Source organism: Aythya marila, assembly GCF_965140915.1.
Source record: "Aythya marila genome assembly, chromosome: 20".
Classification (NCBI taxonomy): Eukaryota; Metazoa; Chordata; class Aves; order Anseriformes; family Anatidae; genus Aythya; species Aythya marila.
The window spans coordinates 10,151,764-10,172,325 of record NC_139061.1 but is presented as its reverse complement, the minus strand read 5'-3'; the positions used below and the strand labels follow the sequence as shown (position 1 = coordinate 10,172,325).

At 47.1% G+C, this 20,562-nt stretch overlaps 1 protein-coding gene across 11 annotated transcripts in view; it reads left to right on the top strand.

Annotated features, from left to right (window-relative positions):
* ACACA (acetyl-CoA carboxylase alpha) overlaps positions 1 to 20,562 on the top strand; it is a 124,468-nt gene that overhangs the window by 8,177 nt on the left and 95,729 nt on the right. For 3 of the 11 annotated variants that reach the window (XM_082776217.1, XM_082776215.1, XM_082776212.1), the window contains exons 1-11: positions 235 to 364; positions 3,475 to 3,521; positions 4,455 to 4,707; positions 15,543 to 15,675; positions 16,317 to 16,455; positions 17,107 to 17,216; positions 17,667 to 17,748; positions 18,511 to 18,609; positions 19,175 to 19,281; positions 19,594 to 19,704; positions 20,311 to 20,520. In XM_082776217.1, coding sequence (XP_082632343.1) covers positions 4,481 to 4,707; positions 15,543 to 15,675; positions 16,317 to 16,455; positions 17,107 to 17,216; positions 17,667 to 17,748; positions 18,511 to 18,609; positions 19,175 to 19,281; positions 19,594 to 19,704; positions 20,311 to 20,520 — 1,218 coding nt within the window. In that variant the 5' untranslated portion in view covers positions 235 to 364; positions 3,475 to 3,521; positions 4,455 to 4,480. Of the gene's footprint in view, positions 1 to 234; positions 365 to 1,468; positions 1,531 to 2,915; positions 2,990 to 3,474; positions 3,522 to 4,454; positions 4,708 to 12,602; positions 12,798 to 15,542; positions 15,676 to 16,316; positions 16,456 to 17,106; positions 17,217 to 17,666; positions 17,749 to 18,510; positions 18,610 to 19,174; positions 19,282 to 19,593; positions 19,705 to 20,310; positions 20,521 to 20,562 lie in introns of those variants that run through there. The other 8 variants (XM_082776218.1, XM_082776214.1, XM_082776216.1 and 5 more) reach the window with 7 other exon arrangements.

The window sequence follows — 20,562 nt, the reverse complement described above, 5'->3', positions numbered from 1 at the left end:
CCCCCTGAGGGTCAGCCGGGCTCGGGGCTGCTGGAAGCAGGGGCCCTGCGCTGTGCCTCCGGGGCAGGGCAGGTGAGGGCTGTGGCCTCAGCACGCCTGGGCAGCGTGTGTGCCCCTGGGCTGAGCGGCTCTGCCCGCGTTGGGGGGCGTGCGGTGGTTTAAAAGCAGGCGAGGAGGTCCCAGCCCAGGGGTGGATGCGTGCAGAGCCTGGCGGAGCGCCCCTGGGTGAAGGAGCGGTGAGAGAAGTTGAGCCGGGTGCTGTGGCTGCTGCTGCAGAGAGAAGATTTAGGCCAGGGAGCGGAGCAGCGCTGGGTTCGGAGCCAGGCGGCAGCTTCAGGTGGAGCAGCGGCCGTGCTGCCCGCAGGTACGGGCTGCTGGGGCTCGGGGCTGTCCGCAGGGCTGGCAGCGTGGCAGGAGGACACGCGGGCTCTGCAGTGAGTTGGGTGCTCGCTGCCCGTCCCGCTGCCAGGAGCCCTCCTTGTCCTGTGCATTCAGAGACTTCCAGCCGAGGTGATGTGTGTTCCTGAAGGCAACTGAGTCGGCAGGCTGGTAGATACGCGGTGAAAACAAAGTTAAAATAAAAGGTTTTGTTGTTTGGTGCTACCTGTGTTCCTTCAGTTAGGGCAGTGGAAGTGCACCTGGCTGTTGTTTGCTTGGTTAACTATGCAGACCCCTGGGTTTTGCATAGCGGGCCTTTAAATAAACCCATTTCTGTTTGAATTCCTTTTTCTATGGCTTATGACCATCATAGAGGTACTATTGTGTGCCTTTGAAGGAACCTACAACTAATTTTCATGGGAGTGATGCTGTTCTTTTCAGTAGTGTAGTCCCCTTTAAAACAGGGTCGTTTGGAAAAGAAAAATAAACTCAAAATTAAAACTAATTAAACTTAAAATTACACATAATTTTAATTAAAACTTAATTTCTCTCCTACGTTAAGTATGTTTTGTGTCCAGGTATGGTTTACAGTAATAAGAATGATCTTGAAGTGAGATTGCAGTAAGAACTCCTAAGGCCTGGTGTCTTCACACGTGCGTTTCGTCGGTGAGCCGAAAACGTTTCGTGTGGCAGTGGAGTGGTGGAGAAGTGAACTGAGATTTGTTCTACCTCAGGCAAAAACAGACGTGTTACTTCTTAAATTTGGATTGCAGAGTTTTCATTGCTCGTAGCACAAGGCGTACAAAGGCCGTGATTTGGGTTTTAAATAACCCCCCAGCTCCGCAGACATTAAGGTATGGAAATGCTGCGTGTCTTCTGACTTCCAATGTGAGCTGCCTTCTTTGGGAGGGAGGAGCGTGGCTGTGATTCCATAAAGATAAAACCCTGATTTAACATGTGTTTGTGGAACTGAGCAAGCTCCGGCTGCGTGATGTTACATGTCCTTCCCTCCCTGCGAGCTGCAGCTCTCGGGACGTGTCCCTCCGTAATTCACGGGGCTTCTTCAGCAGCTCCGCAGCCTGGGGTGTGTGTGTAGTGGAGGAGCCAGGCAATTTTGGTTTTGGGGCCTCGTTCAACGCTATTAAAGCAACGGTACGTGTGCTGGTGGTGGGTAGCTGACTTCCAGGTGCCGCCTTCCCGACCTGTGGCCGTTGTTTGCTGCAGCTTCGGCCCTCTGTTCGGGGCACAGGGGGGCAAAAGGCTTCCGCGAGGAGGTCTCTGAGAAATCATACCTTGTATTTGGCCCCAGAGAACGCTGAAATTAAATTAAATGTGAATAATGGATTTCAGCACACCGAGGACAAGCCGAGCTCATGTCTGATTCGGCGCCAGTTCGTTAGCAGCTGATCGCGGAGCTTCAGCAGAGCTCCTGACTTCGGGCCTGGGCTGCGCGGGGTCAGCAGTGCGCTGGTGAATGCACTTGAATGGGGCTTGGTGGATAGCTGCCTGCTTTTGGAAGGAGTTGTACAAACACGCCGTTCAGTCAAGTCGTCTGAGCCTGGCACTGGGATCGGGGCCCTGGCGCTGCTTCGGTGCTTTCTCAGGGAGCGTTTGTGTGAAATGCTGCGCCTCCGCTGCTCTTTTTCCTTTACCTAGAGGGGTTAAAAGAAAAGCCTCGATACTTAGTTACTAAAACATAAGTGTTTCAAATAAGAAAAGTATTCCAATTAAGAAAGGGTCGGGGTCCGTGTGGCTGTATCCCGTGTTCCTCAGTGCTGATGGTTTTGCCACCGGTAAATCCATCTGGATGAAATTCTCCAGGAGTGACCTGATGCCAGAATAAATAGACACATAAACATTGTCTTCGTGCTTATACGCACAAAGAGAACTTGATTAAACTCTGAGCAATGGGAAAAAATGCATAAAAAAATCCTCTTGCAGGGATTCATTCCTGCACTTCATGGGTAGGGGGGCAGGCTTTACAGTCCTGCTGCCCAGTCTTTTCCTCGTCCGCCCTCGAAAAGGGGCAGCCAGATCCACCATCTGAATGCCTTCACGGGACGGGTGTTTGTGGCTTTCCAGCCACGAAGTGGTTAAGTGCATCTCCCTGTAAAATGAACTGCCTGTGGCCCCAGTGAAACTGGAGGTTGTGGGAGTAGTGATGTCAACACCGGGTTTGATCTAAATAATTCAGTCAAGTACGGTCGCGGTAAAAGCGCAGGAGCCAGTTGGATCTGTTTTTAATTCTCAGTTACTGATGAAAAGAAAGAGCACGGTGTTTAAGGATTGCAGTGCCTATAAATTCCTCGTCTGTGCTCTAATTAAAGCTATGATCACGTCCTGTTTGTGTTATAACGTGGGCTAGTTTTGCTTGTGTACCAGATGAAGGCTGTCCTGTACGTACCGAGCCTATCACGCTGCTGGAGCTAGCAGGGCTGGCGAGGCTTTCTCCTGCGTTTGGGGTGGTGTTAAAGGTCCCAAACCACCCCTTCTGCGGGACAGTGAACGGCAGCAGTGGAGTGCCTATTGAGAGACTGGGGCCCTGAGGCCATGGTTCCTCATCTGTCTGGTCCGTATTGCTGTGTCACAGCTGCTAGAGTTTATTTCACAGGTAAATATTGGGTTTTCGCATGTAAAAATGCAGTGTGTCAGCTGCGTTTTCTAGCCCCTGATTTCTCATGAGGTCTCTGATTATCATTGGGTTTTGCTCTTGACCATCAAATTCAGCCGAAATCGGACACCAGATTCAGAAGCTCAGAGATGACAGGGGAAGAAATTTGAATCAAGCAGGCAGCACTGGCACAAAACAGCATTTCTTTTAAAAACAGTGCTAAACCACAAGATCAGGGGTCCGTATCTTGTGTGCACCAGCACAGAGCTCAGAAGTTGCCGGAGCGATGGGCTAGCAGGAGGTGCCACGGCTTGACTTGGGCATCGTGGGTCTGGCTCCTGGTCTAATGGGTGATCTGTCTGACCTGCGTGGGCCTCTTCCACCCTGTAACAGTTCTGTATTCACTGGCTCATACAGCCGAGTAAAAACATGCGGAGTATTCTTCATAACAGTGATATTTACTTGTTAATTCTTTTGTTTTCCAGTTCATTTTGGAAGTGGATAACTGCCCAGATTGCAAGAATAACAAGAGGTTAGTGCACAAGCATTTCTAATTTTTGTTTGATTTCCAGCTGTGTGTAGATAAGTGTACTGAAATTGGGCAGAGCACATCAAACGATAATTCACCATCCCACCTTTGTGCTCCAGAGTATTCCTTTGTTCTCTGTCTCTCACGTTCCTTTATTTCCAGTTATACTTTTTATTTTATTTAAATAAAAGACATTCATTCTTTGTGGAAACAACGCTGATTTTGTGATACTCACACTTCTCCATGTTAAGAGAGTCTTTTTACTATGTAATGGTTTTTAATGGTAAACGGAGACCTGAACTTTCATATTTTCCTATTGACAAGTGTAAAACGTGCCGCTAAGTTTCGGTGTATTACCATGAAGTAGGAGCTATCCCCTACCTGGCGTGGATGATCTGAGACTGGGTTAAAGTCCGTGTGATGTTGCAGGAGATGGCTGAGCCAGTCTGACAGCTTGCTGCTGCCAGGAAGGGGAGGTTTGCCTTCTCCATCGTTCCTTACCTGGATCCTCCTGTCCCCTCCCTCCGGCTTGTCAGACCCATTGCTGCTCTGATCCCGCTTGCTAACCTTGCAGGGAAGGATCCTATTTTACTGGTTCGTTATGGTGCTTTTATAGAATCGGGGCAGAAGGTGGGCTGGAAAGCACCTGAGCTGCTGCGAGCAGGTGGTGTGAGCCAGCAGGTTTTGAGCTAGCAGGTTTTGCAGTGGATCAGACACCCAGCTGCTTGCATCTCCTCGTCCTTGTAGAAGCAGAGAAGCCAGTGAGTGGAGCAGAGGTGACTCTCCTTGGTCCTGGCCGCCCGTCCAGGTTCAGCCTTGGTGTTTGAACGTTGCACTTCCAGCTGGAAGCGAGCTTTGCTTTGTCGTTGTCTTTGTTCTGCAAGAGCAGACATTAACCTCAGGTTTTGTTTTTGTTCTTTCTTCTGCCACATAAAGTGCTGAGAGCACAATTTGGAGCAGCCATGGAAGAGTCTTCCCAACCCGCTAAACCCCTGGAGATCAACCCTCACTCGCGCTTTATTATTGGTTCTGTGTCAGAGGATAACTCAGAGGATGAGACAAGCTCCTTGGTGAAACTTGACCTGCTAGAGGAGAAGGAGAGGTCTTTGTCGCCTGTGTCTGTCTGCTCGGATTCCCTTTCAGACCTGGGACTCTCTAGTACTCAGGATGGCCTGGCAAGCCATATGAGGTATGGATAAAATAATAATTGGTTTCAGCTGTCAGTCCTTTGATCCCATTCATTCCAAAGATAATCCAAAGCTACTCCTTGCAAACTGAGTACTAATTACTCTCACCTTTATATCCAGGTTCTGGTTTTGGCTTCAAATGTTTTTGCTGTGCCAAGAGATCTTCTGGCACTGTTTCAAAATGCCTTCTGTGTTTATCTGTAAGAATAACTTCAGTTTTCCGTTGCTTTTAACGAAACATCTGTGCCTGAATTCCGTAAGCACCTTTCGGAAATCTCAGCTGTTGAGTGTTAGGGAGGGCTTCCCTTATACTGTCTGCCTCTCGTCCCAGCTTTCAGAAAACTGAAATGTGTTGACTGAGATCTTTGAGGTTCTCATGTGTGGATGTCTTCTGGACGGGCCACCTTTGTCGAGAGCAAAGACAGTATTTGTGTATTTTGTCTTTGCGTGGAATTTGGTGCTTTCTGTGTAGCCAAAGCATTGGCAGTACCTCTGAGTAATGTCAGTGATGCCACGTTGATTGGAATGAATGCCTTTTGGTTTGGACAGAGGAAATTGTTTCTGCTTAAAGAAAAGATTGTCAGTGTGTGAAGAGGTGGTAACGTGGTAGGTGCCGCCTGCAGCTCGGGGAGGTGTTGGCCTCACATGGGAGAAGGGCTCTTCCACTCCTGCTCCTAATTCCTTGTGGCTCTGATAATCTATGAAGTTGGTCTTCTGAGGTCATGGTGTTAATATGGCCTCGTTAAGAGGCTCCTTTGTTTCACTGTGGTGCTGATTTGCATACTATTAGTGGGAGGCACCCACCATTCTGTTACAGGCACGGTATCTTGGCCTTCTCAGTGTGCTACAGCTCAGATTCCTGGCAGAACGAAGGAAGAGTCACCAGATACCAGGTCCCCTTTATCCCTTTCCTATATTCCAGCAGGGGCATGGGGAGCTGCGCTCACCGCACTGGCTGTGAGGTTGAGGTGCACTGGGTGTGATGTTCTGCACGTGTTGCTATGAAAATGCAATCCTGGACAGCGTCAAAAGCAGTCTTAACATCCAAATTTACTGGAGCAATTGATTGTCCCCTGTTTGCAAGTCTTTTCAGCACGTAAGGGAAGGAAATGTGGTTTTGCTTTGGGAAGGTTTATCCACAACATCTCGCAGTTGGATGTAACTTACCTTTTTGTCTGCCAGTTGCTTACAAATAGAGCTGTGGATGGTTGTTCTGGTGCTTTTCAGCCTCAGGTTCTCCCAACAATTCCTCCTGGTGGTCAGAACCAAACCTAGAAAAGCATCCCTGCTCTTGACCTGCTCTTTCTGCTGCCTTTTAGCTTGTTCTCCTGTTTTGTTGGTTTACTATTGCAGATTCAGGAGTTTCAATCTGTCCTCTTGTTGGTGGCATCCTTGCCACTCTGTGGAGACAGACTGAAACCAGATGGCCCCAGCGCAGAGCCTGTAACTAAAGGACAGCAGCCCAGAGTCTGCAGAGCTGTTACGGTCAAGCTGATGGATGGGTTTCACCAGCTGGCAGCAATATAACAGATACAAAACCTTAAAGCAAATTTAAAGGGGATTACTCTTCCAGTGCCTGTCACTTGTTGGCAGCACAGAAGGTAATTTTGAGGCAGGAGGAGCTCTGCTCCTGTAACTATATACGTTTTAGGAACAGGAGCGGGATGAAGACAACCACTGGTGTGGAAACAGACAATGGGAGAGCAAGAAAATCAAGCAGTGTCTGTGTAACTTCGAGGACACTGCCTGGCCTCAGAGGGCTCTAATGCAATAGGTGCGCAACCTTGAGCGCCTCTGTTGTAACCTGCTTACTTTGGCACCCTCTTTGAAGGGTGCTTGACTTTTAGTTAACTTGGAGAGAAAAGCCAAGGCAAATAACCAAGTTACAGCACCGGGCTGTTTTTCTAAGATAAAGTTAGGTGAATTGAAAGAGTTTTCCAGGATGGCACCTAGGCCCTTTCACCAAACGATTTCCAAATAATGTTTACACATGGGCAAACGGAGACAAAGACAAGTTAAACAGAATTCGCCCTGTGACGGTGAATTAATGGGACGTGGCAATTCCTACAGCTTCCTGTTGGACACCATGAAAGTGAGACTGCTTCTGGACTGGTAAAGGCAAATTCATGGGGAGTTGAGTGCAGCGTTGGTGAAACAAGGTGCAGGTCCAAGGGAGCGTGTCTTTTTGAAGAGATTGCCAAAAAAATCTTTGCTGGTTTGTCTCCCGGCTCCCCACAGGACACGTTGGTTAGCTAACCACGGACAGAGTGTGTATTCGAGGTGAGTGACTGCTGCAGAGGCGTTCTCAGGGAACATTATCTTTAAAATACAGGATTGAGATAGCTGAAGAAGGGTTGCATGAGCGTACCCACGCAGTCCTGCCTCTTCATAAAGCATGTCAGGCACTAAACCTGTTGCTCTGTTGGCTGAAGAGAAGAGATTTCTTCTTACAGCACAGGAGAGCTGGAAAGCAGGCTCCTCAGCCGTCTGATTGAGTTGGATTTCCCCTCTCATACCCCGTCAGTCCCAGAATGACTTTGCTAATGAGAAATGCTCTTCCTCCCTCATCAGCTCTCACGATCTGTCATTTTACAGCAAAGAAACTCATTCCAATACAGGTCAAGTGAACGATCTTTGTGGACGATGCTTGGTGCCGGGATGGAGGCTCGGGGTGGTGGTGCCTCCCGTCAGATCTGGTGAGCTGGGAGCCTCCCGTGCTGGAGCACCAGGCGCTGCTCCTCTTCCTCCTGCCCTTAGACCCCCCAAAAAAACAACATCACAGCGACTCCTCGTGAAGCATACGTGGTTCACCAGGCTGCTTGGCGTCTGCTTAGCACCTGAGACTTTGCAGGTCTCCTGTCTGAGCTGGAAAACATGGCCAAGAGCCCTATCAGCTGCCGGGGCTGTGGTGCTAATCAATAGCTCCTGGCCCAGCTCTGGGCAGCCTGTGCCAGCCCGTGTTTCTTCACTTGGGCATGCAGAGCGTGCGTGCTGATCCATCTAGCCCCTCATTGATCTGGCCAAGTGTTTGTGCTGTTGCTAAAGCCACTCTTGCCGGGACAGGCTGTACAACACTGGCTTCCGTGGCACTGCGTAGCTGTAAGACCTTTGGTTGTGCTGCTTGATGGCTGTGTTAGGGGATTGGGAAAGCCGTGGTCTGATGATGAACTCCAAATCAGTGCGTGTGTTGCAGCAGAGTTAGGAGAATTGTGGGTTGGGAGAGTAACTGCAGATTGAAATGTCCTGAGTCTTTCTTGCAGCTGTGCTGTATTTGAGGAGTATCAGTGATAGAAACTGTGTAAATTCCTTCCTGGCTGGGTTATGGCATTGAAGGTGGAAAAGATTCCTGAAAGAAAGTACTTGTAGATGGTTTACATTAACAACATTTACTCTGTTGCATTTTGCACCTGTAGCTAATTACACTAAACACACTTTTTATTTTTGTCTTTTGGATTCCAGGCATAACTGTGTTGTGTTTGAGCTCAGCAATGCCCCTCGGCTGGAGGCAGCAGTCCTGTTGGGACAGGGCACGGTGCCGTGCAGAGAGCCACTGGGCAGTCGTTAGGTTCCTTCTGAAGCTTTCAGTGGGGGATTAGGTAACTTCTCCGTAAATGCCACTGGGAAGATACTTTGGGTCTGTTTATTTTGTTTTGTAAATCGTTCTCACCTGTTGCTATATTTAATTCCTGTTTTTAAAGAGAGCATCCCCTATTGAATTCTTTTTAAGAATAGAACAAATCCTGCGTGTCTCCTGGTACTTGTACTGCAGGGCTCTCGTTTCATAACCAAACCTGGGTGTACAAAGTCACCTGGCAATCCCCTTGCAGCAACTGAAAGCCAAATTTTTGGAAGTAGCGCAGCTAACACCACCCCCACAGAGACTTAATGCCTTACGTTATTTGGACTTCTCAGTAAATAGTCTCAGTAAGTTACTGAGATGTGTAAGAAGAGCTAATCGGCTGTGAAAGTCATCTGGAAAGAAGGCCTCGATTTAGGGCTGGAGAGGAGCACATTGAGTGCGCCCAGCCTGGCACAGGGAGAGGGTGCCAGCTTCGAGACCGGGCTTAGAATAATTGCAGAGTACCGAGGGAAATAAAGGAGCCTTTTGAACTTGTTTTGAATTTAAAAAATGCCTTTGCAGTCCAAAGGTTTGTGGTTAGGACTTCGTAGAGCGCTGATCTTGTAGGGCCCTTGGTGTGGCTGTGTCTGTATGTCCAGATGTGCGTAAGTGCCCGTGTGCTGTGGGGTCTGCGAGGCTGCTGCTTTCACTGCTGCTTCCAAGACTGGCCTGGCTGCGTGGAGAAGGACTTCTGTGCTGAACGGGGACCTTTGGTGCCAGGTTTTCTGCAGACTCCTGGTGTGGCTCGCTGCTCGCCCAGCCCTCCTCTTTGCTGGGGATCGGTCACTGGAGGCTGTTGCTGGAGCCAGTTACTGCTTTAGGCTTCTCACCTGCCCTGACTGCTGGTCAGAATCTGCGTTGGTGTGAATGTGGGGTTATTAGCCAAGAGGCAGGGAGAGGGCTGTCGTGTTTCGGGCTGTATCCTTTATTGAAATTCCTGAAATCATTAGGCTCAGCCTTGTGTCAGAGCTGCGGTGAGTCTCGTGTTCAGATTTACAGGTCGAAGCACTGATTTCTGGCACCATCTGTATTCGAGTTCTGTCTCTTTAAGGCTGCAGGAAAAAATAAAATGGCTTTGAATCAGTGCAGATTGCTGCCTCCCAGTGTCTGTTGCCCAAGACGTAGCCAGCAGTTTACTGTGGCCGCGGAGGTCCGTGTTGCTTGCAGGATTACATGTACGCCTGCTTGTTCTCTGGGCTTTTTTGTGAAACAGGTTGCAAAGGCAGCCCTAAAAGCAGAGCAGATCTCGTGGACGCATCGAGAGCGTTAAAGTCCCACCACCCAGATCAGATGCAGGCACACATCAGCCCGCACGTATTTCCAAAACATAAAGCCTGCACTGCCGAGAGGAGCTGCCCTCCCTCCGAGCCCTTCGCAGGCCCGAGCAGGGGGAGAAGCAGAGCAATCCCGTCTCAGTGTGCGTGTGTGTGTGTGCTGCAGTCTCCTTAAGGCTGCCGTTCAAACCAGCCGGCTAATGCCTCACCGCCCGTGGAATAAACTGCTACGTCACCGGGAGCACTTGGCATGTTCCAGTGCTGGGATCAGTGCGGGCTCCTGGCTGCGATGTGCGTCAGGTATGTGTCCTTCCGAGCGCTGCTTTTCTAGGAGAGCAGGGGAGGGCCGCGCAGGCTCTCCTTTTGTCTGACAGCAGGCCCCGGCTCTCAAGAGGGGGAGACGTTTCCCGGCGTTATTTACCAGTTGGTGCTGATGGTTTTGGGTTAGGAAGGGAGCCCTGTGGTGTGTGGTTGGTGGTAAGTATGGGTGCAGGAGGGCACAGCCTCGTGCGGCGTGTTCCTGTAGGGGTGCTGCGGCAAATCACGTCCATTGGTGTCGTAGCAGGGAATTCAGCTGCTAGAAGGCAAAAGGAATATTTTTAACCACTGCTGGAGCTGTTTCTCTAGCGTGGAGCTGTGTGGAGCTGTAGGGTCTGTTTCCTTGCAGCTACAGTGGTCAGAAACTGTTTGGGCTGGGAGCTGTGGGCAGGCTTTTTTGGAGCACAGGCAGATATTGGGGAAGCAGTCATCACAAAAACTGAGAAATAAAATGTCAATGACAGTGACCGTAAATTTTATTCTCGAGTCAGAATCAGAACCAGGAAACTTAATGGAGCCATAGATCACGCAAGAATTTCCCTCAGAAAATGATGGAGCTGTGTTCTGCGTGCAGCATGTGGCCAGTGGGGTCACTGCCTGCCTGCTGGGCTTTGCTGGTCCTGTTCAGCGGTGTCTGTGAAGAGAAAGCGACACAGATCTTATGAAGCTGAGTCTGAAACTTAAGTCTCCACCACTGTGGTGGCTTGTTTGGAGCTGGGAAGGCGGTGAGTTTGTGGCAGCCACCCTGCAGGAGCCTGACAGCCTGGGGAAGGTGCCTGGCCAAGGCACTGCGCCGTGCTGCAGGGCCTGGGAGCAGGATCTGTGCGTGGTGTGCAGGAGGCCTGTCAGGATGGAAGCAGTGGGCAGTGCTGAAACAAGTTGCTTTTCTGGCTTGCTTCTGTTTTACGCTGGATTTAACAAGAGATTTCTGACACACTTCATAGCTGGGTGGCCTGAGCAGCTCCTCAAAGAGGGAACAAAGACTTGACGGGTGAGAGAGGCGTTTAGGAACCAGGCAGATACATCCTGTGTTCAAACACAGCCCCTTCTTTTTATCTGGGCACAAATAAAGTGTGCAGCTGGAAGGGATCCCACGAGTCATCTGGGCTGTGCTTTTGCCCCAAGGTAGGGTCACCTGCACGCTAAGCCAGTCTTGATCAGGTACTACTCAAACCTGTTGTGAAACCTTGCTTTTCCCACAGCACAGCCTGTGCAATCACTTCGCTCGCTGCTTTAATCCACAGTACTATTAGAAGGTTTTTGTAATACGTGTTCTCTTTGGTGTAAGGTAAGTTCGTTGTTTCCCATTGATGGGACACAAAGAAAATGCCAGTCCTGTCCCGGCAGTGGCAGGACCCGTGGTCTGCCTGGGTCCGGGGGTTTTTGGTTGTTCAAACTGTTCTTTGACCAGCCTCATTTCTATCTGCTGGCTGAGATTTGTTTCCACTGTGACTTCCTCCACTGCCACAGCGTGTCGCTGTCCTGCTGCGCCCTTCTGCTGACAATGCTTGGAGAAATTGGATCCGTGCAGAATTGTTTGTCTGCACTTTATCAGACACGTGGTGCTTGCCGTCGGTCATCGCTCATACCGCTGGCTATTCTTAGTGTCCCATCTCCTGCAGTGACCTCACCTTGCTCTTCAGGGCTCAGGGTTGCACGCTGTCTCATTAACGTGCCTTTTCCTCTGGGCACACACTCCTCTTTTTATTATTTTTATTTTTGAGGGATCCTGGATGATTGCATGGCTTCTGCTCAGACTCCTGGAATACGTGTGCATCAAGTAAGAGCTGAGCTCCCTGGGTATGGCCCCGCACTAGCACAGACACGAATGCTGTGAAATTTAAAAATGTCATCCAGTTGCTGCCAATCCAGGTTTGATCACCTGTGTGTTAGAGCTGCAGTCACTGCCCTTGCTCATCCCTCACCCACCCACCAAATTTACAGTTTGTTTCTGCATGTGCTCGATACTGAGTAAATGTTCCTCCTCTCTGGTGATGCTACAGACCTGGTGGTACTGCAGCACCTTTGCTTGTGAGGATGTTTAATCTTACAGCACTCAGAATAAGCTGGTCTCCATTTTATGGGTGGAGAAACTGAGGCACAACAAACCGGGGTGTCTTGTCCAAGCCCTCCCAGGCTGGTGTCCGTGTGCTCTTTGTCTCGTGTTCGGATCACCGACGTGCTCTGTGCCTCTGCAGACTGTGCGTCTGACTTTCCTCTCTGCTTTCCTCCTCCACTGTGAAAATCTGATTTTAAATCCTGTGCCTTGATTGAATTCTTCGGGCTAATTTCCCCCAGTGGCCGTTCCTCAGCAGCTACCTTTGTGACAGCACAGGAGGTGCTGGCTGGTCCGCGGCTCCCGTGGGTGCCGGCAGGGGAAGCTCTGCGGTCTCCTACCAGACTCCGGTGTGGGGAGCACGGACGGGGCCAGCCGTGGCTCTGGGAAGCAGCTTCTCAGCGTGTGCTGCGGCAGCGGGGCTGCGTGCTGAGCCCGGTTACGTAACCTGTGGATCGTTTTCTCTTTTCCTGATCAGCTGCTTTCCTCTGAACGCAGAGCAGGGGAGCTGCTACCCTCTGAATGTGCATGCTGCGTCACAGGAAGAAAGAGTGGCAGAGGGGTGGCAGAAGGCAGGGGACAAAGGTTAACAGGCTGGAGCAATCCGGGAAGTGCCACTGCTTCAAGGAGAACCGTATGAGTGGCAGAGGCTCTCGGCAGCTTTGCCCTGCTGGGTTTTGAGCTGCAACATTGAAGAGAATAAACCAGCAGCAGTTACACTAGAGGAGTCATTAGCAAGCTTGCAGTCTGTTCATTCCTTCACTGAGACAGCATGGAGGAGTCTGCAGATCAGAGTCAGGAAATGAGATATCACATGCTGCAGAGGTAAGAATTGCAGATATGATTGTCTCCTCATAGCAGCACCCATCTTGGATGGAAGCAGTTGGGCACTGTACTGGAATCTGTACTGCTATTTTTCTGTGTTAATTTTATCCCTCAGAAACACTCGCCATTTTCTGTAAGGTGTTTGTGCATGCAGTCTGTAGAAAGATGCTGACCTGCACTGTAGTTGGGGAATCAGGGCTTGTAAAGTTTGAGATTCTGCATAACTTCTGACCTCTATAAGCAGAAGGGTAGGTGAGCGTTTCGGAAGTTCTGATGTAGTAAAACACTGCAGCTGTGACCTGGTGAGTAGCAGGGATAACTATAACTAACTCACCATTTATTCTATTTTATTTAGAGCTCAGTCTTCTTTCTTCCTTACTGCCCAACTTCTCCACCACCTTACCCTGAAAAAGAAGAAAATCTTTCCTGTTTTGTTTATAATGTGCCACCTGTGATTATTAGTGAACAAACGTAATATTCTTGGCATGCATCCCATCACAAATTAAATGGAACCATACTTGTTTATAAACAAGTGTTTGTATTTTGTTTTGGATGACAAACTTCAGATTTAACTGTCATTTTATCTGTAATATCTATTTGTATAATAATTTGAATTTGGCAAGTTAGTCCACATTCATACACGTTCACAGATTCTGACCTCAAGATTTTTGTCTGTGGTTTTTTTTTTTTTGTTTGTTTTTGTTAAGACTGCTCTGAATAAACGTGCAATGGATACACCTGTGTGACTTATTCCATGGGCTGTGCTCCTTCCTTGCCATGCCAAAGATTCTGGTCTTCTTTAAAGACAAATTTAATGACAGTTCAGCCTTACCAACACTTTACTCTTTTTCTTGGCCATTGGCCTCTGTCCTTAAAGTCCCAGGCAGAGATTTGCACAGTGTGGTTAGTCAACTCCTGCTGATAGCAGCCGGTGGTAAGTGCAGAGACATAGCTTATCTCTGACACGCAGCTCGCTGGAAGAAGGGAAAGTTTTCTGGGGAAGTACCTCCGCGCACTTAACTTCGTCATACGCCCTTCTTCAGCTATCAGCTGTTTGGTCTGACCTGGTACAGCCCCTCGTATGGCCTAGAATGTCTCTGGGACATGGACATTTTTTATTTATATTTAAGCATCTGTTAAAATCATCCTATTGATCTCCTGTCTGTTACCTTTTATTTTTCCCCTTCTGTCTGTACTAGTACCAAAAGTATAGGAAAGGCTGCTAAGAGGAAAAATCTGGGTTCAGACTGGGTAATAGCTGTGGTTCGTTCAGGATTTCTTTCATCAGCAATTATTTTTAGTCAGAGTTCTGGCCTGGGGTGTTAGTGTGCTCCTGCAGAAGAGCTGAGGGGGGTCTGCCCTCCAGCAAGGTAGACCCCCATGGCACCTGCAGGCCATGGTGTGTTTCTGGGGGGGCTGTGCCTGCTCTGGGGCTAAACCCCAGCACCTCCAGCAGCCGCAGCTCACTCGAGCCCTGACCTTAGCACGGCCGCAAACCTCACAGCTCGCAGGCTGCTTCGCCTCCGGGGCTTGTCCTTGGCTTTGTTTTCCCTTCATGCTCTCCCCCAGTGATTCCGCTCGCTTTCTGCCCCGTCTCATCCTATTTCCTAGTGGGGTTGCTCAATGCATCAGTGCTTCAGCAGCTGATTAGGTCAGAGGCCCCTGATGGCTTCCACAGGCACAGGGCCTGTGGGGCCACCAGGCACCGAGCTGCATGGCTGCGCCCTGGGCCTGCAGCTTGGGCCTTCCCCGCACCTCGAGCAGCCCCTGAAATACCTCCCCTGTGCTCCTCTGTGCTCCCTACAGAAATGTTCTGCCGCCTACATTGTAGCTGGGGGGGGATTTTCTGTCAGGGTGTTCGTGGAGAAGGAAAGGAGCCTGTTAAAAGCACGCCAAATGTAGGACCAAAATTCTGGTAAACTGTGAAGGGCCCTGAAGGGGTGAAGCTCAGGTGCTTTAAAGTGAGAAGTAACTTGTTGCTGCCCGGTTCTGCTGCACTACAGTGAACTCACGAGGAGTTGAGTCTTCTCTCATGATTTCAGCTTTGTAAACTTTAGCAAAGAGTGATTTATCCATTTTTTTCCTGAGGAAGCTTAAGCATAAGAAAGGGACGCGACATTCCTCTTTCCACACCAAAAGAGCAGCAGAGCACAGGGTTGATCGGACACAGAACTGGCTTTGTCATGTTAGCAGTAACATAATGAATTTGTCCTCCAGAACTTTTCATAAAGATATGAAAGACTGGATAGTGGAAAATCCTTGGAAAAGGATTTTAAGTTACCAGTCACAGAGACGTCAGAGCCTCGCCTTTACACCTGGAGGGTTACTTGCGGTGGTTCTCAAATAGGGTTTCCTGATGGAGTCTGATTTACTACATTGTTTTACCAAAGCCAGAAAACAGTTGTCACTTGTCAGCTTTCCCAGAGGATTTGGAAGTGGTGGAGCATAGTTAACACAGCTCTTCTGTGATGGGCAGCTATGTTCAGCAAACACGTTTCTATGTGCTTGTAGATCAGCATAACCAGAATTTCTCAGGTAACCTGGCATTTGCAGAGGTACAACGGATGATTACAAAACAAATTAATCCTCGTAAAAGCTCAGAGCCAGGCCATGGTGGGCTGGAAGCAGGGAATAATTCTAGGGGAATATAGTCAAGGGGACCTTTAAAAATCATTGACATATATTCTATTCATGAGCATCTGCACTGCCAAGTTCCTTTTTTCTGTCCCCCTCACATTGCCTTAGGCCCAGCATGTCTGGCTTACACCTTGTAAAGCAAGGCCGGGACAGGAAGAAAGTTGACGTGCAGCGGGATTTCACTGTGGCTTCTCCAGCAGAATTTGTTACTCGTTTCGGAGGGAATAAAGTTATAGAGAAGGTAAGTTGCTGACCTTTCTGACTTCAGAATGTTGCGTTCTTGTTCCCTTCCCTTGAGCAGTGACTTCTCTACATAGAAGGCTGTACATTGCAGATATCAAAATATTTATATTCCTGCACTTGAAAATTGTATTTCTGCCTGTAATTATTCTGTTTCAGTTTTATTTTAAATGTGATAAGTAAACATCCCATTGTTTTTGTTTGGTGTGACAGGAAAAAAAAAAAAAAAAGAGTGAGCTAGAGCGCTTCTGCTGGTACAGGAGCATATTTTATAGATATGTAACAAGTGTTGACTGGATAAAACACTAAGAAATGTATTTAAAAATACATAGTCATTTAATGGATGAGGTCTTCTCCATTCAGGTATCAAAAATTTTAGGAACTCATTATGCCTGTTCTCACGTGTCCTCCTGCTCTTTAATCCAAACAAAACAAGACATTAAAATCTTTATTGTCAAGCAGGAGCTGATTTCTGGTTTGCTTGATGGGGCATTGAATGGTTTTGGTGAATTGAAAACTGTCTGAGGAAACTCAGAACCAAAAAATTGGATGAAAGATTGCAGAGAAAACGGCCAGATTCATTCTTGCTTAGTGCTTTGTGCTATTTAGACTCTATCTCATCCCTGCATCTGATATACCTAGGTCCTGATAGCCAATAATGGGATCGCAGCAGTGAAATGCATGAGATCGATCCGACGCTGGTCCTATGAGATGTTTCGAAATGAGCGGGCGATCAGATTTGTTGTCATGGTGACTCCTGAGGATCTGAAAGCAAATGCAGGTGAGTGAAGGTGCACAACCATCTCCACACAGACCTCTGTGCCCACAGGAGTGCAAGAAGTTGAATGTATTGTCTGCTGTAACACATGCTGTTCTGTAAAGTAACAGGCTTTTCTGGGAGGAGATTAAACATGTTTATTTGAAATTGGAAGGAACACAAACCACCAGGCAGGTAATCTTGTGTTACCTATTCATTCAAAACCATATCCAGATCTGACTGGAATATTAAACCTTAAACATGGTTTTAGGTTTATATTTTTAAGTTTGATTCCACATATTTACTGACAATCTGTAAGCATTTTTATACTTTAGCAAGTACCTGCTTCCTGGAGGCTTCTGGGATAACCTGAATTTACCTTAGATCCAGAGTGTTAGGCACTTATGCATACATCAAAACTTTTAAAGAGTTTTGAAGGCTTTTTTTTTTTTTTTTTTTTGTTAAATGCTTTCAGACAGAAAGTGTTTAATGTTTGCTATAGGTATTTTATTATGTAGAAAATACTCTTGGATCATTGTTATGAATTTCCAGAGTCAGTGAGAAAGAAAAGTGGATGAGATTTTAGGATTTGCTCATACTGTAGATTTAGGGAGTTTTAGACCAAACACCATTAATTAGATTTGCGGTCTAATGCAACCTTTGTTGTCTTTGCAGAGTATATTAAAATGGCAGATCACTATGTCCCAGTTCCAGGAGGACCAAACAACAACAACTATGCAAATGTGGAACTCATTCTTGATATTGCTAAACGGATTCCAGTGCAGGTGAGAAGTGTCACAGCTTTTAAATCATGAACTAACACTAAGGAATTTTCTCTTAAATAATGAGTTGTACCTGGTGAAAAAGATAGGTCAAAGAAGTAGAAATGACAACCTTGTACTAGCAGTAAAAGAATATTAGAAAGCAGTCAGATTCTCAGTATGAGTATCTGCAGGAGATAGAAGCTTCCCTTCACCCTTGCACTTCCCTAAGCTTACTTCATCTTCCACAACTTCTTTGCCTTCTTCGACTCAGCTGCAAGATGCAATATGCTGGTCCTTTAAACTAAACATACTGCGTACTTCAGGAGTCTTGTCTGGCTTATGAATCTTGTGAGGATCTTTTCTGTTCAGTGGAGAAAAGAAAGACTTGGAAGTATCTGCATGCTTTGTATTTCTGCTTACTTGCCAGTTTACTAAAACAAAGAGTGAATTATGTGTTATGTTCTTCTGCAGGCTGTATGGGCTGGCTGGGGCCATGCCTCCGAGAACCCTAAACTACCAGAACTTCTCCACAAAAATGGGATTGCTTTCATGGGTGAGGATGTGTACTTCTGACCAGAAACGTCATCTCCATATCTGAATATAGGATAAGTTTTTGGACATGCTGTGTTTAAATCCAAAAATGGACCTAATGTGATAGAAGTTACGGTCTGAACATAGCCTTTAGCTTGGGAGACAGTTGTGTTGTGTTCTGACTTCTAGCAGATCTTCAGTGACTTAAGCCATCACTGCAGAAATACTCTGAGCCTTTGAAGAGGAGTGAATTTAAAAGCTGCATTTTGATTCCAGTTTAAATCTGTTACCAGTCATTAGCTACAGTCCCACACAAGCCAAATTTCTAGTGAAATTGGAGCACTGAATTATTATTCCAATAGCATGTGATGTGCACACCTAGTACCAGCTATCTCTGAGAGCAGGCCTAGCTTGAAGAGAAACACATGGGCAGGTAGTGGTGCTTGCAGGTTGGGTGTTCCAAGACTTACTTAATGTGATGGCCACTTAACAAGCTATTGTGATATGGCTGTAGTGGCATTGCTGTGGTTACAATCACCTTTTCCTTTTTCTTAGTCAAAGGTACTTTAGTCTGATTGCTTTTAGATTCCTGGCTGATAGAGTTAATGCTCTTGGTTTCAGTTCAGAAATGTTGGTTTATACCAGTTGGGATGTGGCATGCGTCAGTCCTGCTAACAGCTGTTGTTTATTGCTCTTGCATGGAACCCAGATCAGACTTGTGGGCATTTCCCTAGTGTTTGATAGCTCCTGTGTCTCTCTCATGCATTGTTTTTGCTCTTTACAGGTCCTCCAAGCCAAGCAATGTGGGCTTTAGGAGATAAAATTGCTTCATCAATAGTGGCTCAGACTGCTGGCATCCCAACTCTTCCTTGGAGTGGCAGTGGTAAGAAAGAATTTCCCTGTGTATAAAGATCATTCTAATCTTTTCTTCAACAAACCTAATCTTTAATAAGTATCTGTGCACAAAAAGGTCTAGTGGATGTGTTCCATCTGTTTAGGAATTCAAATTTGTGCTGTCCAAGGCTTTTAGGCATAGTGACTATGTCATAAATAAATATGTCAGGCAAAATTTACACATTCCCTAATATGTTGTTAGTCTAACAGCACCACTGTAGTATCTGGTGTTTCTGCAGTCTCTACTTTTTTTAGCACATAGTTAGTAATTCTTGAGCACACAGCCAACACTGCTTCCATGGAAGCTCTATACAGTTTCAAATATGATAAATAACAACCTGTTTCTCAGAATTGTGCAAAGTAAGTGAAGGAGGATAAAACTGTTGTTGGCTTCCCAGATGAAAATCTTTGTTCTGCATGCTTTTATTTTGTAAATACTTCCAGATTGGTTCCATGAGGAACTGTGACTGCTATTTGTTTCACCAATGTCTAATATATGAATTCTCACTGAGCCTTGCAGCAGAATGAGCTAGAAGATCATGCTTTTATTTCAGGTCTTCGAGTAGACTGGCAGGAAAATGATCTTCAGAAACGTATCTTGAATGTTCCTCAGGAGCTTTATGAAAAAGGCTATGTGAAAGATGCAGACGATGGACTGCGGGTAGGTGGCTAGTTATTTGGAGTCCTGCAGCATGCACACCTGGCGAGAGCCTAGAGATTTGGTGATCACTTCAAGAAGCTGTAGTTCTCTGTAGTCATAAAATCACAGCCAGAGCAGCAGATGTTCCCCATTTTTCCACCTACATGAACCCTCTTGAACTGGAATATTTGGTTTCTATCTCATTCATGTGTAGCTTGCTAAATAGAGTCAGAAGATGTGGAGGCTTGGACACAAATCATAGAGAAATAATGATCTTTTCAACTTGATACTGTTAACTTTTTGTACTTACCCATGTTTTCCTGTTATAAACAGGCTGCTGAAGAGGTTGGCTACCCTGTCATGATCAAGGCCTCTGAAGGAGGAGGAGGAAAAGGAATTAGGAAAGTTAACAATGCAGATGACTTCCCCAACCTATTTAGACAGGTGATTATTTCCACTGATTTTTACTCTCTCATTCTAGATGTCCACCTTGGAGAAGAGAAGGCTCTGGGGAGACCTTACAGCAGCCTTCCAATACCTAAAGGGGGCTACAGAAAAGCTGGGGAGGGTCGCTGTCAGGAAGTGTAGTGATAGGACAAGGGGAATGGCTTTAAACTAAAAGGGGAAAGGTTTAGGTTAGATAAAAGGGGGAAATTCTTCACTGTGAGGGCGGTAAGACTGGCACAGGCTGCGTTCTTTCTTCTCTATGTTGGTAGGATTTCAATATATCTGCATAACCAGTACGGTTGTCAAATACTCAGCGTCCTGGTAGATGCTGAATAAATCCATGTAATAGAGAGTATTTGCAGTGTAAATGTAAAATGCTGAGGGGCACAAACCTTCTTTAGCTTATGGGTTATTTAGGAAAGCTGAGATGATGGAAAGAGCACTCCAATTGCATACAAGCAAACACAAGGTATTTTCAGCTATAAGTGGCCCATGGGAAATAGTATGGATACTTGCTGCTTAAAAATGAGCTTGGGTTGATTGTGATGAAGACAGTTGTTTACAAAAAATGGTTTGTCCATTTATATGCTGTCTCTGCTATAGGTTCAAGCTGAAGTCCCAGGCTCTCCAATCTTCGTAATGAGGCTAGCCAAGCAGTCCCGCCACTTGGAGGTGCAGATCCTGGCAGATCAGTACGGCAATGCCATCTCTCTCTTTGGTCGGGACTGCTCTGTGCAGCGCAGGCACCAGAAGATTATTGAAGAAGCACCTGCTTCTATTGCGACGTCGGTGGTATTTGAGCACATGGAGCAGGTGAGAGAGGCTCTGAAAATTCTCTTTCCTTATGACGCTCCA